The 14,471-nt window shown below is 44.8% G+C and overlaps 1 protein-coding gene across 1 annotated transcript in view; it reads left to right on the forward strand.

Moving 5' to 3' along the window:
- Positions 1–3,332: 3,332 nt before the first annotated feature.
- Positions 3,333–14,471, forward strand: part of AGBL1 (AGBL carboxypeptidase 1) — a 433,907-nt gene continuing 422,768 nt past the window's right edge. Inside the window, exon 1 of the mRNA XM_055003103.1 lies at positions 3,333–3,452. Coding sequence (XP_054859078.1) covers positions 3,402–3,452 — 51 coding nt within the window. The 5' untranslated portion in view covers positions 3,333–3,401. The remainder of the gene's footprint in view (positions 3,453–14,471) is intronic.

A 14,471-nucleotide genomic window follows, 5' to 3' on the forward strand; every position in this document is an offset into this window, starting at 1 on the left:
AAAATTCTTCTTATTCATTCTCGTTGGGCCGTGCCACTAGAGACAAAGTGTGGGAGACTGACCCTAGAAGATAATTGGCAGTGCTGTTAATTTCTCTGAGTCAGTTTTTTGCAGAATGCGCAGAGTTCATGGTTTTGAGGCGCTTCTCTTTTATTCTGCCTGGTTGGTAGGAGGGACCAGATCTGTAGGACAGTTTCTTGGCAGAGTGTGGGCAACTATTTCGTGAAAAGGTGCCAAGAGAGGACCAGTCACACACTCTCAGCCTAACCTAACTCACAGGGCTGAAAATGGATGTGAGCTGCTTTGGGAGGGCAGGGTATAAAAGAAGCAGGGTTTTTTTTCAGGGGGAACGCGGTGGAATGGAGTTCCAGAACCTCTTGAAAATGGTCACATGGCTGGTGGCCCCGCCCCCTGATCTCCAGACAGAGGGGAGTTGAGATTGCCCTCCGCACCGGCCACCAGCCATGTGACCATTTTCTCTGAGGGCAACCCACTGAGTTCCACCACCTCTTTTCCCAGAAAAAAAGCCCTGAAAAGAAGTAAGTAAATTGTCCTCAGTGGAATCACAGGGATGTGAAAAACCGCTTTCTCTATTTCTATTTATTTATTTACTTTACAGCCCACTTTCTTGCTGAGTCTCAAGGTGGATTACACAGTGTAAGATAACACTATCCAATAGCGGGAGATATCCAGCAATGAATGGAATAGGACTAGGGTCACAAATGTGACAGACAATGCAGAAAAGAAAGAAAGAAAGAAAAAGAAAGAAAGAAAGAAAAGGATCAAGCAAGATATGTCATACACAGTACAAAAAAGAATGGAATAACCAAACTAGAAAGAAATTCAGTAAGAGCAAGGTAATATATACGATAAAGAGTGGAGTACACAACAAATGTGTTCTTTTTACAAAAATGTCCTCCGATCCATTATACTACAATTTTTTGGAAATTTCACCATTCCTGCACTTCAGACATTGCATGTTTGGAATACTTACCTGCAAAAGGAGATGCACAAAGGGAATGCAAACATTTGAGCTTTGGGTGCAGCTTATTATCCACAACTGTACATTATGTCACTTGTGTAAAAAGCACCATCAACAGCACAAATCTGAGTCACTGTCGATGTAGCATATTTCCAAGCAGAGCAGAAGCCCAGCTAGTAATTAAAGAAAATGGCAATCTTTTTTTAACATTCAATTTATATACCGCCCTTTAGGACAACTTAATGCCCACTCAGAGCGGTTTATGAAGTGTAATTTTTATTGTCCTCATGACAATCGCCCTGTGAGGTGGGTGGGGCTGAGAGAGCTCTAAGAGAGCTGTGACTGACCCAAAGTCACCCAGATGGCTTCTAGTGGAGGAGTGGGGAATCAAACCTGGTTCTCCAGATTAGAGTCCTGCTGCTCTTAAACACTACACCAAACTGGCTCTCTGTGAGCAAAACTACAAGTGACGCCTGACACAGGATGGACACTTGTCAGCTTCCCTCAAGTTTTGATGGGAAATGTAGGCAGCTTGGCAGAATGTTGGACAAGTGACAGTTGAAAAGTCCATTGGACAGCAGTCGGAGAGCCAAGCTGCGAGACCAGGACGCCTACATTTCCTATCAAAACTTGAGGGAAGCTGACGTGTCCAACCTGTGTCAGGCGTCACTTGTAGCTTGGCTCTGAGTTTTAATTGCACATCAGGTCCATATCTGGCACCTAATCAGAACATTCCAACTTCCATTTTGCCCATGAAGCTTCCAGATAATCAGGCCAACTCCTGTCTCCAAGGGTTATTGTGAAGATAAAATGGTGACAGGAGAACCACGTCTGAGTCATTAGGCAAAAGATGGGTTAAAACCACCAAGACTGATTAAGATGGTAATGGTATTTTACCATACTGGCTGCTTGAGATTGTTTCACTGGAGATGTCAGGAATCAGGATTACCTGGGACTTCCTAAGAGCTTTACCTCTGAGACAAACCATCTCACCCTTGCTCTTCCTCTCTTCCTCTCAACTTTCCTTTGGTACCTCTTTTGCCTGTGCTGGTGAAGCCATTCTGCAGAGGAGATGGACTCACTAACTAGAAGACAGCTGGATTGGAACATAATTATGGAAGATTCATGGAGCACCAGGGTGACTTGAGTGAAAGAGACAGATCCCTGCCCCAAGGAACTTACAGTCTGTGTTCTTTTTTATAGGATCTGCTTTCATTTGGATTCTTTTTAGCTGTCTGTAATCTTTCAGAGCTTATTCGCCAGGCATAATTGTCTGGAGCAAGGAAGGGGGGGGGGATAGCATTGCTCAGCAGTTCTTACATATCCAGGCTTGGATGTTAGGTGTTCACAGAACAAAGGATATGAGAACAAAGCAGAGAAGAAAGGTGGAAAGAAATACCCTGCAGGACATGAACTATGTTATCAACAGTTGGAGGCAGCATGGAAAGAGAGAGGAATGGAAAAGTCCCCGTTGAGGGGTTTGTTAGGGAGACGGTTTAAACTTCCAATATCCATCTTTACTAAAATGATTTTATGTATTTTTTTTAAAGAAACCTCTATTCTACAATTCTAGCAAGACTGCCTGTCAATTTTTTAAAAAATGTACTACATGGAGACTTACTGTGCCATCCTACGTATGCATGCTCATAATTAAATCTCATTGAATTCAATGAGACTTCATAATTTTTTACAAAACCTTTGAAATTGACCTGCTGTGGTGCTGATTATTTGTGCGAGTTCCTTGCTTCTGGCTTCCTGGCTAATGGTATGATCTGCTGCACTGGATGGAACAGATGCAGTCAGGGTTGAGTTAACAAGCAGCTTCTAACACCCACAGCATGTCAAGTTTTCTGCACTGCGCCTCTCCGGCTGGGCCATGCCGGTGCCAAACGCCGCCTCTATCTGCACTGTGTCTCCAATTTCACAAGGGCCAAAGTGGACACAGCGGAGTAGCCTCTGAGGGCTTTCTCTGGAACTGATCAGTGGGTCAGCTGAGAATGTCTGTCAGGCAGCCAGGCCTGTGGTTCAGCCTCCTCCCCTGGGCTTACCCGGACCAGTGGGTTTGTGGTTCTTGCGTTCTCTGCTTTTCCTCTAGCTGCCATCGCTACCCACCCTGCACTCCTCCAGCCGCACACTGTACACCCAGACCTTTCACAGAGGGCTTTGCTTAATCCCTCGGATGCTTTATATAGGAATTAATCTCTCCGTCACAGTAGGGGAGCACAAGGGGACGGGAGACCGGGGCTGGGGCGTGTGTGTGCATATATCTCTTGCGTGGAGGTCTAGAGTTGCACTGCTCTGATTTTTAGCCTGGGTTTAGCTTCTCCCTTTTTGAAACGAGACGGGGACAGCAGCAAAGCGGCTTAGCAACCCTCTCGGTGGTCCGCTGCTTAGAGAGGGAGTGAGTGGGCATAGCACCATGGCTGAGCACGAAACTAGTGGCTTGCAGATACTTCTCTCTACTCTCCAGGTAAGAGGACATGGAACTAGTTGGAGAGACCCCTGTTGGCTGGCTGGCTTTTCTCTCTCTCATCCTCAAGACGAGTCCTGAGATTTGTATGGAGGTACCTGCTTTGCTGTTGGGCTGCAAAAGAATTGTTGCAAAAGAGCAGATCAGGATGCTGTGGCCACCCTTGCCAGACGAAGTGAGATCCCGTGGAACCAAGTCCCTGATTCAAATCATGCTGCTGCATTAATTCACTAACAGTGAAAACCTAATCAGGGTTACTCCAGTCTAAGCCCATTGAAATTAGTGGAAGTAAGCAAGCTATTGGCTGCAATCCTAAGAACACATTTTGGGGAGCAAGTCCTGTTTAGTAAAGTGGGATTTCATTCCAAGTAGGCCTGCTTAGAATTGCTCCCATTCTCTCAGACTCAATCCCCCCCATCTGCATTATGGAGATAATAATCATAACCTACCTTACAGGGTTGTTGTAAAATCTGCAGTGATAGGAGGTGCGGATTTCTTTGAATGCTTGGAAGTTCTATTTGAATGATTGTGACTCATGGATCTTTTTGTCCTTGGTCCAACTTTAGTTGTTCTAAGTCTGGTGCAAGCTTTACTGCACAATCCTAGACAGAATCCAGTGGTTTTAGAAGGGTTTCTCTGCATAGGATTGCAATGTTATGAGTTGGCTTCAGGGCATTGTGTTTAATTGATTGATTGATTGATTGATTGATTGATTGATTGATTTAAGCACCCTGTTAAATGGATATAATGTCTGCAAGCACTGATGGTTTTAAATGGCAGATTCAAAGCTACCTCAGAGTACCAAGATTATTTTAAAAAAATGAGTCCACAAAAGGATTATTTTGAAGGTGTTTCTGTTTGTCTCTTCAGTACTGTTTGAAGCGCAGAAGAATACAATAGTGCAACACAGAACCCAAAAGACTAGAAATTTTCAAACGGAAGCCATTTGGCTATGAAACTCAGTTGGCATCCTGAAAACGCATCCTTGAAAGATGCCAGGATGGACAGACCTAGTGAGCAACTAGTCTCCCCGAGAGCTGCTTTGAGGAGAGGGTAAATTTTTGTGGGGTGAGGACCTCAACGGCACCCAAAAAAGGAGAGGGAGAATATTCAACCAAAAGAGATAGAGTACACCAAAGAGGCTGAGAAAACAAAAGACATAAAAAAGTGTGTTGCAGTATACAAATAAAATTAATCCAGTTATGTGCACATAATCGATTTTATGTTCTATACAAATAATCAGGGCTCATTTCAAGGGGGAACACACATGAACACAGTTCCATCAGTTCCCCAAAGATGTCACGTCAGGTGGCCCCAGGCACCTGACTCTCGGCAATTTTGGGCCCGTTTCAGCCTGGATTGGGGCTGAAACGACCTGGACCGGGCCTCTTACAGGTGGTGGATCACTCCCTCACTCATCAGCGGCCCGATCCTGACAATTTTGGGCCTTTTCTCAGCCATTTTCAGCCCTTTTTTTCATTTTGGGCCTAATTTTGGCCCTGAATGACCAGGATTGGGTCCAAAACAGCCAGAATAAGTGATGTCAGGGGGCGTGACATATGCAAATCAGTTATACCAATGACACACTTCTGGTGATGGCAAGGGGCGTGGCACATGCTAATGAGTTATGCTAATGAGCTCCTCCAGCTCTTTTTCTACAAAATGACCCCTACAAATAATTAAATGTACAACCCCCTCCGCCATAACCCTCCCACATCTTTTGTCAGGACCTCAATGGCTGCAAATTTCTTAGAGCTTGAGTGGGACCTTCTGCATAAAAAATAAAGTGCTGCAGTGGCTGGAAGCAGCAAGGAGAAATGGATGCAGATTTGTCTTCCCAATGCGTATACTGTGGTGCAACCCCTCTGGTGGTGGGGTTGCCAGCATTGCCTCAGCAAATACCAGGAGTTTTTGAGGGTGGTGCCTGGGGAAAGTGGAGTATGGGCTGACTGTGATGGCCTTTCTGGGTGACACTCAAGGAATTTTCTCCAACCTCTATGGTAAAGACTAGAGATGGGCACGAACCAAAATTAAGCACGAACCAGTCCGGTTCGTGGTTCGCGAACCACAGTTCATCAGATCTCATTTCTGATGAACTGCCATGAACTTTTAGGCTGGTTCATTTGGTTTGTTTTTTGATTCGTCACTTCAGACAGCTTGGTGCCAATCAATCAGTTTCCTAGGCAACAGGGGATGGACTTCTGCTGACCCAGAAATGAACTTCTGCTGGCCTGGAAATGACGATTTTCTGACCTGGATGTGACGTTTTCATAAACTAAACAAACCGGTTCGCGAACCAGAGGCAGGTTCATGAAAGTTCGTGGTTCGTGAAATTTGATGAACCACGAACCACATGGTTCGGTTTTTTCCGATTTGTGCCCATCTCTAGTAAAGACCATAGAAACATGGGGAAGTCTTGAGGCATCACTATGGACGTCCTTCCCCCCCTTGCTCCTCAATTTCTAAAGGGCAGAGGATTGGGGTCTGGGGCGGGAGTTGCCCACCATGGGCAGGCAAATGGCAAACCTACCATCCTCTTCTCATTTCTTCCCCTTCCTACTCCATCTGGGATGTGGGATGTAGGGTTGCCAACCTGCTACTGGCAACGCCTGAGAGACAAAGGGAAGGAGTCATGACAAATGGCACCAGGCTCACTCTGTGATCTCACTTTTGGCAAGAACTTGGAAGTGATGCCATCATGTTGGTGCAATGCTATATGATTCACCTGGAACTCTGCTTTAGATGGGTAGCCTTGTTGGTCTGCAGTAGAGCTGCAGGATTAGCGTCCAGTGGCACCTTAGAAACCAACAAGATTTTCAGGGTATAAGTATTTGAGAATTAGAGCTCCAAAAACTTATACCCTGAAAATCTTGTTGGACTCTAGGGTGCTACTAAACTAAAATCCACATGAAACTCTTGTTTTAAAACTGGTTTGCACTGGAAGTGACACTGGCCATTTCCACAAGCTCCAATTTTTTCGGGTTTTCCCTGTCCCAAAGCCACATCTTCCCAATCCACTTTGAGAACTCACCTTCCACATGCATCGTCCTCATGCATGTTTTGTGGGTGTTTGTTGCAGGAAAAAAAGGTCCCCAAACAGAAAAAAACGTTCTTTATCTGCACCTCGTTACAAATGACATTGGTGCATTCCCACCCAACTTTCTTTTCTTTTTTCTTTTCTTTTTTCTTTCCTTTCCTTTTTAAGTGCATGCAGGATTGTGCTATATTGTTGTCCTGTCTTTCAGCTTCTGTAGAAACTGGGCATACATAGTACTCCTTCTCTACAGTTGACTTCCCGCTCAAAGTTTTAAATGCAAAATTGTTTAATAAATATGCGAGCAGTAAAGTTCTGTTGGCAGGCTGTCTCATTAAGGACATGTGGAAGACACCATTGTTGCTTTAGATTGACACCGATCTCCCTCCCCATTTTGCTTCTGGTGCTCCACCGAGCCAGGTGGGATGCCTGCTTTATTTAAAAGGGGCCGTGATGGAAGCAAAGGATACTAGACAGAGAGAGGGAGAAAAAAAGAGAGAAGGAGAAGTAACTGGGGGAACTTTCATTACATCTATAGAGCTATTTCATGAACCTGAGATCTTTTGTTGCAAGCAAAATTATTGCAAATGCCTAAAATTTGATGCCAGGGCTGGGCAGGGCGGAGTTCCACACATGCATTCTGAACATTTCTCTTTCATAATGCCCAGAGGTGATCCTCTAGTATTTGGATGGTGTGCATCCTGAAAACACAATCAGATCTTGATCTGTTTTGCTTCCTGGAGTAATCTGTAGGGGAGCTCTTTGGTGCCCCTCACCTCCAGAAAACCCGAATGCCAATGGCTGATTGTCAAAACACAAACTGGTGGCAAATATTTGCTCAGCTCTGAGATGCTGAGTTCTGTGAGTTCATGTTTGCCCTCCACGATGGTATTGCCGTTCTTCATTATTTATTCCAACAGCTCCTCCAAATGAGTATCTTTGCTTTAGTGTGGTTTTGACTTGTTCCCATCTGGTTGAACTCCACTGCCGTAGGCTGCTTGTCTGTGTCCTTCAGGGTGCTCTGGTTTCCTGCCTCAACTCTGTCTTCATTTTGCATCACTAAATCAGACATTTGTAAGAAAAGTCAGTAGATTTGGGAATGTATAAGCATCCCTTCCGCACATGTTAACCAGTAGTGACACGTTATACTGCGCTTACAGTGATTCACTCAATTTTTTACATTTACTGAATTCATTTTAACAGCAAAGGACAGGAACCACCCCACCCGCAAATCATCAATTAGAAAACTTGAAACAGAAAGGGAACCAATTTAATTCCTGCAGAAGTTTCTTTCCTTGGTGCAATTAAGCAACGTCTCTCTTCAAAGACACAGAGGCAATTACATTGCAGTGCGTTACTGTAACAGGAGGAGGGAAAAAAAAAGATTTAAAAGCTTCAAAGTGTATCTGTGTAGAAACATTGCAGATGCGCCACGTCAGACTGGATCTTTCAAACGACCAAGTTTTACTTGTTTACAGGATTCATCTCTGCACCATACGACAGAGATCAAATTGAAACACTCCATTGTTCCATTAAGATTTCGTGTCCCACTTGGAAAAGCAAATACTTTTCAGATGTCAAATTAACTTATTCATTTTGAAACTTTTGCTCTTTGGCATAATTGCATCTGCCTTATTAATAAAATGAGAATGTTACTAGTCCAATACAATTCTTACTTGTTTATACCTTTGCTAGTCACTTGAGGCCCACAAGAAATATTATAAGATGGCAACTTTTTAATATATGCTTGTCTGGTTGCCTGGAAACAATTCTTAGTCGCCATAGGATGGTCCCGGTTAGTCGAATCTCATCAGTTCTCAAAATCTAGTGGGGTCCACTCTGATGGGTGACCACCATGGAAGTATAGGGTTGCTACACAAAGGCAGGCAATGGCAAACCACCATTGAACATCTCTTCCCTTGAAAATCCCATGAGGTGTTGCTCTTCCATATATTGTTCTTAGTTTTTATAATTGCTTTTATTTACTACCCCCTTCATACACTGTCTATTTCATTCATTCATTCATTCATTCATTCATTCATTCATTCATTCATTCATTCATTCGTAGTCCTCCTTTCTCACTAAGTTCTAAGCCAGATTACATAGTACAAGTGAAATACAATCTAGGCTGAATCCACACGTACCAGCATAGTACTAAACTGTCAGAATGCCAGCATCTTCCTAGCATGATTTCTGACATCATCGCGCCACGATGCCACTCTTGTGGCACAATGATGTCGGAAATCATGTCAGGAAGACGCTGGCATTCCGACAGTTTAGTGCTGTGCCGGTATGTGTAGATTCAGCCATAATCAACAATTGGAACATTCACTGAACAAAATACAGTAATAGACAACAGGACATTAAGTGAAAGAGATACAATAGGGCATGGTAGCAGAAAATTTGAAAAACAGGCATAAAGGTGAAATCTTCCTGAACAAAGCATAGTGAATTTTCACGGCATGTTTAGCTACGTGTAAATTCCCTAGTAGGCGCATGCCTACATCAGCAGACAGAATCCAGCAGAGAAGTGTATAGACTCCTGACCCTGTCCCTACTGAAACATCTCTCTGAGCTGCTTCTTATGATACAGCCCTACAATCTGGGTTGAAAGCCCTCCTGAATAATTCAGTCTTGCATAGTTTGCAGAAAGCCAGTAGAGTAGGAGCTTTCCTGACCTTCTCAGGCAGACCATTCCAGAAGGTGGGGGCCATAACAGCGAAAGCACGTGTGTAACTGCAGGGGGTCACACAGATATGAGGGCTGTGAAGGGCTTTGTATGTGATAGTCATCATGACCTTGAACTGAGCCTGGTAATGGATGGGAAGCCAATGGAGTGACTGCAGAATGGAAACGATATGCATTCTTTATCTAGTTCCTAGACAGAGTAAATGAGCCACAGCGTTCTGCACCAGCTGGAGTCTCGGAGTCGACTTTGAGGGGAGACCTATTTAGAGTGCAATACAGTAGTCTAGTCGATGTTACTGTGGCATAAATCCAGGTGGCCAGATCAGCTATGTCAAGGTAGAGGACCGTCTTCCAAATTAGCAATGCTAAAATTTGTCATGGAATGTACAATTTCTGTCTGTATATGGTGTGTGTGTCTTAAGTGTGAGTGCAGAGAAAACTCTTGGCATATGAAAAATTATTACATCAGAGAACAGTATTTTTTTTTCATTTTGGGGCAGTTTTTTAATGTGTAAATTTCACTCTCTGCTGATGAGCATTCAAACATCCCTACACTAGCAGCATGAAATAGTTCAAGCCATTAGATTATTCCGATTGTATATATCCCCCACTTACATTTGAAAGTTAAGCAAACATTTAATCCATTCAATTCTTCCACCCACAGTGTTTCTCCTGAGTTGACTCACTTTCCCCCCCTCCTTCAGTAGGTTCTTTTTCCTACTCAAAAAATAACCTTGTCCTTATCCAGAAAGGTTTACTACAAATGGCGGTTCTTTGCTGTTCTTGATTCGTTGCCTTTTACGAATCACGAACTGGCATGGAATTGCCCAGTTCATGAACTGGTTCATTTTGTTTGTGAATAAGTCACTTCCGGGGCAGAAGAAGGTCTGCACAAAGCCCCCCCCCCGGTTCCCTAGGAAACTGGGCCGTTTCCAGACGGCTTACCGCCCCCCGGAACGTATTGCTACGTTGCGGAGAAAATGCGAAATATCGCGTTTTCTCGTGCGAGTTTTGCGCGACGTCATGCGATGTTGCGCAAAACTCGCGTGAGGAAACACGATATTTCGTGTTTTCCCCGCAACGTGGCGCGACGTTCCGGGGATTGGTAAGCCATCTGGAAACGGCCCTGATTGATCAGCACCGAGCTACCTGCAGTGACAAACCAAAAACAAACCAAACGAACCAGCGGTTCGTCACAGTTCATCAGAAATGCCCTCCAATGAACCTCTGGTTCACGAACCAAAAAAACAGCCCAGTTCATGATGAACTTTGGTTTGTGTTTCAGTTCGTGCCCACCTCTATATTTGTCTTGCATAAAGTAACTGAACAAAAACCTAAGTGAACAAAAGATAGGTGACTTATCTATAGTTTCACACAATGTGTGATTGTAGACACAAGGGCTCATTTCTGTTATCCCCAGTGTTGCCCTCCCTGGCTACAAAGCAAAGGTTGTGCAACCAGCATTTGTCAAAGCCAAACCAGGATTTGAATGTTACTCTGTCAGTTGAATCCTGGTTGTTCACCACAGCTTAAAATAAACCAGGATTTTGTGCGATGTCTGAGCTGGTCAGCAGGACCAAGAGGATTCCTGGATGATTGCAGGCTGCAAGGTGAGGGTTGCACAAATGAATCCCGCCTCCCAAATAAAATGCCTTGCACACATCTTTGCTGTTCTTGATTCGTTGCCTTTTACGAATCACGAACTGGCATGGAATTGCCCAGTTCATGAACTGGTTCATTTTGTTTGTGAATAAGTCACTTCCGGGGCAGAAGAAGGTCTGCACAAAGCCCCCCCCCCCGGTTCCCTAGGAAACTGGGCCGTTTCCAGACGGCTTACCGCCCCCCGGAACGTATTGCTACGTTGCGGAGAAAATGCGAAATATCGCGTTTTCTCGTGCGAGTTTTGCGCGACGTCATGCGATGTTGCGCAAAACTCGCGTGAGGAAACACGATATTTCGTGTTTTCCCCGCAACGTGGCGCGACGTTCCGGGGATTGGTAAGCCATCTGGAAACGGCCCTGATTGATCAGCACCGAGCTACCTGCAGTGACAAACCAAAAACAAACCAAACGAACCAGCGGTTCGTCACAGTTCATCAGAAATGCCCTCCAATGAATCTCTGGTTCACGAACCAAAAAAACAGCCCAGTTCATGATGAACTTTGGTTTGTGTTTCAGTTCGTGCCCACCTCTATATTTGTCTTGCATAAAGTAACTGAACAAAAACCTAAGTGAACAAAAGATAGGTGACTTATCTATAGTTTCACACAATGTGTGATTGTAGACACAAGGGCTCATTTCTGTTATCCCCAGTGTTGCCCTCCCTGGCTACAAAGCAAAGGTTGTGCAACCAGCATTTGTCAAAGCCAAACCAGGATTTGAATGTTACTCTGTCAGTTGAATCCTGGTTGTTCACCACAGCTTAAAATAAACCAGGATTTTGTGCGACGTCTGAGCTGGTCAGCAGGACCAAGAGGATTCCTGGATGATTGCAGGCTGCAAGGTGAGGGTTGCACAAATGAATCCCGCCTCCCAAATAAAATGCCTTGCACACAGGGGTCATTTCGTAGAAAAAGAGTTGGAAGAACTCATTAGCATAACTCATTAGCATAACTCATTAGCATATGCCATGCCCCTTGACATCACCAGAAGTGTGTCATTAGCATGCCTGATTTGCATATGCCACACCCCCTGACATCACCTATCCTGGCTGTTTTGAACCCAACCCTGGCCATTCAGGATCGAAACTGGGCCCAAAATGACAAAAAGGGTCTGAAAATGGCCAAAAAGGGGCCCAAAATGGTCAGGATCAGGCAGCTGCTGAGTGGGAGAGTGATCCACCACCTGTCAGAGGCCTGATCCGGGCCATTTCGGCCCCAATCCAAGCTGAAATGGGCCCAAAATGGCCGAGAGTCAGGTGGGTGGGGCCACCTGACATTTGACCTCTATGGGGAACTACAGGAACTGCATTCCTGCGTGTTTCCCCTCGAAATGAGCCCTGCTTGCACATATGAAAAATAAACATGCCAGGGAGAAGGCTAGTTTGAATCCTAGTTTTGTACAGTTTTTTATTTTGTCATTTTGAAGATGCTCTCCCTCTGTCACCTGCAACACAGCATGGCACAGTTAAGAAAACCCTGACCAGTACATGTTGTCTTAACCAGCCTTTAAGGGGTGGGCAGGGGCCTGTCTAGCTGTGACGTATAAGTAACTTCCTTTGCCAGCAGATGACAGGGTGATTCACCACTGCTTTGTCATGAGCGCAACACGGTGACTTTAATCTTCAGGCTGTGGACATGGAATTTGGCAAGCCAGACATCTTCAAAGGGCTACACATCAAAGCAGGGAAAGCATCAAGGAAGGCTAAGCATGCGGCTCAATTATCAATTGGTCAAAAAGCCAGGGATGGCCCAGTCCAATAGATGGTGCAGGCAGCTGCCTGGGTTGGCTAAACCGAAGAGGTTCAAAAGACTCGGAGGTCGAATGCTTGCAGAGAGGAATAAAATGGCTCTTGTGTCCCAGATCCTTAGAACAACAGAGTGGGAGGGGGTCTTATACCTTCTGCCTAGTTTTCTCAATTGGAGCTGCTTCCCTTCACCCCTTACAAATGAAAGCAAGGCCATAACTGGAGGGAAAAAATTCCTCGAGAAGGAATAAACTCTGTCCTGTCTCAAATCCTTATGACAACAGTATCATGGACCAGGAACGAAGGAAGAGTCTCCAACTCCACACTGGCAGCAGCAGTAGGTTTAATTGTATATGGCCAAAGGCCGTCACAATACAAAGTTAAAAAACAGTAAAAATAGAAATCTACCTTACAAGCATAAAATACGGTTATTAAAATAATAAAAATAAAATGCAATCAAAATGGGACCTTAATAAATACCAGATAGTTATGAGAGAAGTTAGGTTTCTGAGATAGATTTCTATTTTTACTGTTTTTTAACTTTGTATTGTGATGGCCTTTGGCCATATACAATTAAACCTACTGCTGCTGCTGCCATATTGGGAAATTCCAGGAGATTTGGGGGTGGTGCCCGGGGAGGATAGAGTTTGGGAAGAAGAGGGAGCTCAGCTGGGATGTGATGCCACCGAGGCCTCTCTCCCAAGAGGCCAGTTCCTGCTGGGGAACTGGCAGCTGTAATCTGGAGAGATCATTTGTAATCCTGGGAGAACTCCAGGTCTCACCCTGAGCTTGGCAACACCAGGTGAGGGATGCACCGTTCCACCTGGATTTTCCACCTGCAACTCCTTCCTCTACCCACATTCGTGATGCATGGGAGGAAAGTCAAAAGTCATAAGCCCTCAAAAACACTTTGAACTGCCCCTGCAAGAAGCTCCTTTGAAGGCCCAGAGAGCTTGCCCAAATCCTCCCGGCTGTGTGGCATTCTTCTTGCCTGGCAGAGAAACCAAACAGTTCTGTGCCTGTGGAGTCGGAAGATCTTCCCTCACAGAGAGGCTATGCACACCTGTCCACATTCAGAACGGGGTGGGCAGTTCCGCAAATCTCCTCACAATGGCTCAAAAGCCATTCTGCATGCCAGAGACGTCTTTAGTGCCGGGGAAGGGCGCAAAGAATCCGTGGGCCTTCTCTCTCAGACCCATCAAGCTGGGAAACAGTTGCTCTCTAACACGAATTGAAATGACAAATAGACCCCAGATAGTCTTTGCATCTGTGCTTGACATCTGAGGATAATTGGCAGTGGATGTCGTTGACTGTATCTGACAGGTGATGCACGATGGTGATTAATATTTGTCCGGGCTGGATAGTTGGCATACAGTGACGTGTAGCAGAACGAAGTTGAAACTGGTGACAGGCAAACATCAGTCAGTTCAATCTGCAATTGGGCATGGCAAATGGAGCTGCCCTCCTCCCAACTGGAAATTAACTCTTCTGAGCTCAGTTCCAAAATTCAGAAGCTGCCTTGTTTCCAATGGAGGAACAAGTTCCATTGAGGAACATAAGGGAACTGCGGAATGCCAGGCCCCAGGGACATGTAGTTTTCCAGGGTATCTGATTAGTATGGACACTGGGAAAAATATATATTTACCAGCATTTCTAGTGTCTGGCTGCACTAGACTGGTGACCCTGACTCCAAGTGAACTCTATACCTACTGAATTGCAATCGTAGTTGCAGAAGAACTCTTTCTTAGGAAAGGTGCTGAGTTGAGAGCATGTTTGAACTTTGTAAAACTGCATACTCATACTTGGGACTCCTCTTGGTTTGAATATTTGCAATAATGCCAGTTAAAATGGCTCAGCCTTTCCTTTGTTAATTTGTTTGGGCACGTTGATAA

This window comes from Eublepharis macularius, chromosome 18 (genome assembly GCF_028583425.1).
Source record: "Eublepharis macularius isolate TG4126 chromosome 18, MPM_Emac_v1.0, whole genome shotgun sequence".
In the NCBI taxonomy this organism is placed as follows: Eukaryota; Metazoa; Chordata; class Lepidosauria; order Squamata; family Eublepharidae; genus Eublepharis; species Eublepharis macularius.